General features: G+C 28.6%; 1 protein-coding gene across 1 annotated transcript; it reads right to left on the bottom strand.

The window, feature by feature from the left end:
• Nucleotides 1-257: 257 nt before the first annotated feature.
• On the bottom strand, nt 258-3,319 carry LOC111026533 (zinc finger MYM-type protein 1-like; the record flags this gene model as incomplete). Its single annotated transcript, XM_022304638.1, has 2 exons — nt 3,155-3,319; nt 258-2,518 (listed from the first exon to the last, which is right to left on the bottom strand). Coding segments are annotated over exons 1-2 (2,426 nt in total), but the record flags the coding sequence as incomplete, so codon positions are not given.

Raw genomic sequence — 3,319 nt, forward strand, 5'->3', positions numbered from 1 at the left:
ATACCTAAGTTACTAATAATTAATAATAGAATTTCACAAATAAAATATTAATAGTAGTAGTTATAAATTATAATATAATAAAATAGATAATAAATAAAATAATTTAAACTTTTAAATAAATAATTTTTAAAAATTAGTAAAAATATTCACTAAAAATAAATTGACAAAAAATAATTAAATTATTTTAGTATTTTAATTTTTTATTTAAAAATGTAGATTTTGTCGCAAAGTTGTCTATTATTGTTTCTGAATCTAACTGTATATCAGCTTCACAGGTGATACGCATCAGATCTTCCAATCTATCTTCCCCCATTGTGCTTCTTAAACGAGTTTTTATTATTTTTAATTTGGAAAAAGATCTCTCTGGGGAACAGCTTGATACTGGAATAGTCACTCCAATTTTTATAAGCATAAATAAACTTGGAAAAATAGATTTTAGACCAGCTTTACAGAAATCTTGAAAAACACACATTAAACTTGATGAATTTTGCCACCTTTTTAATTGTTCAGATGTAGTATCGTCACAGTTTGAATCGTTCGAGCTAAAACTTGAATTGTCATCATTTAAATTAGGATGCAGATACAATGGCAAAGTTTCATTAACAATTAAATCACAATTTATAAACTGTTCATACTCCCTACGGACATCTTCTAACTTTAATAATGTATTATATACCAAACAAACAGCCTTAAATGCATCTATAGGAATGCTTTTAGGGTTTTTTTTTAATTCTTTTATACGTTTGGTTGATAATAAAGCAAAATCTTTCATTACTTCAATAGTTTTATCAGTAAATCTTTGATTAATTTGTGTTTTGATAATATCTAATGCTACAAAATAAGTATCTACTTTAAACATTTGAATAGGATTTTGTTCAACGTCATCACTACATAATTCCCCAGCCATTTTTCTAACTTTACGTTTTCTTGTTGTCCGCAATGGCTCAAATTCCTCATTCTCATACTTATCATCAAATTCTTTAGCTAATATCAAAATATTTTCAAATGTTTCTTCAGTTCTCAGTGCCACTATGGGCTCTTTAGCACTATTAACTAAATACATCGCTGCTAAAATATCTATGTCACGAGCTTGTAATGTACGGGTTAATGGTTCAAGTATTTCAAATATTTTTTTAAAACTAAGAGCTGTCATTAAAAACCTATAAGAAGTCAAGTAGCTAAGCAGTCCATTACAAACAGCACCAAGTTTGAAATCCGATCCTCCGTCTCTATTTCTCACTTCTTCTATCGTTTGATAAACTGCATCGTAAACATCAAGTACGGTATTTAAGGCATAGGCATGCGACATCCAACGAGTAGTATTTACACGTTTCACTGATCTTATTTGTTGTTTTGGATAGAGTTCTAATTGTTTTTCTCTAAAAAAAGCTGATCGCGCTTTACTTCCAGTGATAAAAGTAAATATTTTTTCTAAATTTCCAAATAGATCCACTGCATTTGAACAAGATCCTACTGCCTGACTAGCTATTAGGTTTAACCTATGAGCAGAACACCAAATAAATAGGGCTTGAGGAGTTTGTTCAAGTATTTTAGCTTGAAGCAAATTGTACTGCCTACTCATGTTTGCAGCCCCATCATATGACTGACCCACTAAATTTGATTTCCAATCAAGATTATGATGATTAAAAACATTTTGAAATAACTCAAAAAGATGAACTCCGGTAGCGCATGGGGATTCTCTTAATGCTAATAATCTTTCCATAACTGTACCATTAGTTTCATTAACATACCTTATGATAAAAGAAACCTGTTCCTTACGGGATATATCAAAGGTAGAATCGAGTGAAACACTGAATATTCTTGATAAAATAATATCAGATTGGACAATTTGTGATATGTATTCTGAAACAGATTCAATTAAAAGATTTTGGCGATCCCAGGAAATAAAAGATGTATCTTTACGTCCTTTTAATTTGAGAGTTGAAACATGAGACGCAAGTGCTGGTGAATGTTCAGATAACAGAAGTACCAAGTCTTTAAAATTACCTCTGAGTTGATCAGTCCAGCGTTCTCTATGCCCTCCAAAAGGCAAACAATGGCGTCCCAAAAAGACTGTTATATCTATTAGTTGTTTCACAATTTCCCTATTAAGAGCTACACTTGATTTTCTGTTTACTTCCAAGGATGGAATTAAGGGTAAAACAGATTCCCTTAATTTAATTTTTAATGAAGCTTCAATATGGGCATTAGTTGTTTCATGGTTAATTACTGCAATGCCTATATTCTTCCAGTGAGAAAATCCATCTTTTACCCAAGCTTTAGCAGTTTTTCTTCCTAATAAAATACAGTCTAAACAAAATATCTTATTTAGCGATGGTGAATAAGTTAACCAGTTTCTTCTTGTTTTAGTTCCATCTGCATGAGTTCTGTAGTACCATCCTGCATGAAAATGCCGTCCATCTTTGTCTTTTAAAAATTCTTTATTTGGTAGTAAATCAGAAGTTGGCTGACATGGTCCCCATTCCACAATCATACTTATAATTTCTGGTGTAAAATGCTTAATTTTTATTCATAAAAAGGGATCATTTTTCCAAGTTGAGGCTGCTGATAATTCAAAAAAATCTTCAGAAGTATTCTCCTATATAATTATTATGTTTACTTAACAATGTTTACTTAACAAATAACTACACAAAAAAAATTACTTAATTTTGAATTTAATAGATTATAGTTATTATTTTCCAAAGTAAAACATCACAATTATTACATAACTATGAATTCAATATACCTAAAACTTAAGTAAATGAATACTACAAATATATAAAAAATGTATTTTTATTTAAATTATTTAATTCAAAACTCATTAAATAACGAATAAAAACAGTTATTATCATTTTATATATAACTTAAAAAAAAAATTCCACCATTGATTCTAAAATTCTAAAATGTTGGTTTAAAAATCGTTCTATTTCTCAGACATTTTAGAATATGTAATCAAAATTCAAGGTTGAAAAAATATTTCTAATAAGGCTTATACTAATCAGTAATCAGTAATCTTAACCAATCTACTTAATACTTATACAATACTACCTATTTATTAAGTATTTATATAAATAATAAACACAGTTATCAATATCTATTTTTTTTTACTAGTCTAATTAAAATATTGTTTTTAATCAAAAATATAATTGCTTACCTCCAAAAGATCTAATTGAGTAGATTCACAATTTTCCAAACAATAGTTTATCCTACTTCTCCTAGTTTCTATACTTGTAGCCTCTAAATACTCAATATCTGTGTATCCAACATTTCTCTTTGAACTTGTAGGGTCTTCATAAACTACAGGCGATTTTTCTGTCAT

This window comes from Myzus persicae, unplaced genomic scaffold (genome assembly GCF_001856785.1).
Source record: "Myzus persicae strain clone G006 unplaced genomic scaffold, MPER_G0061.0, whole genome shotgun sequence".
NCBI lineage: Eukaryota > Metazoa > Arthropoda > Insecta > Hemiptera > Aphididae > Myzus > Myzus persicae.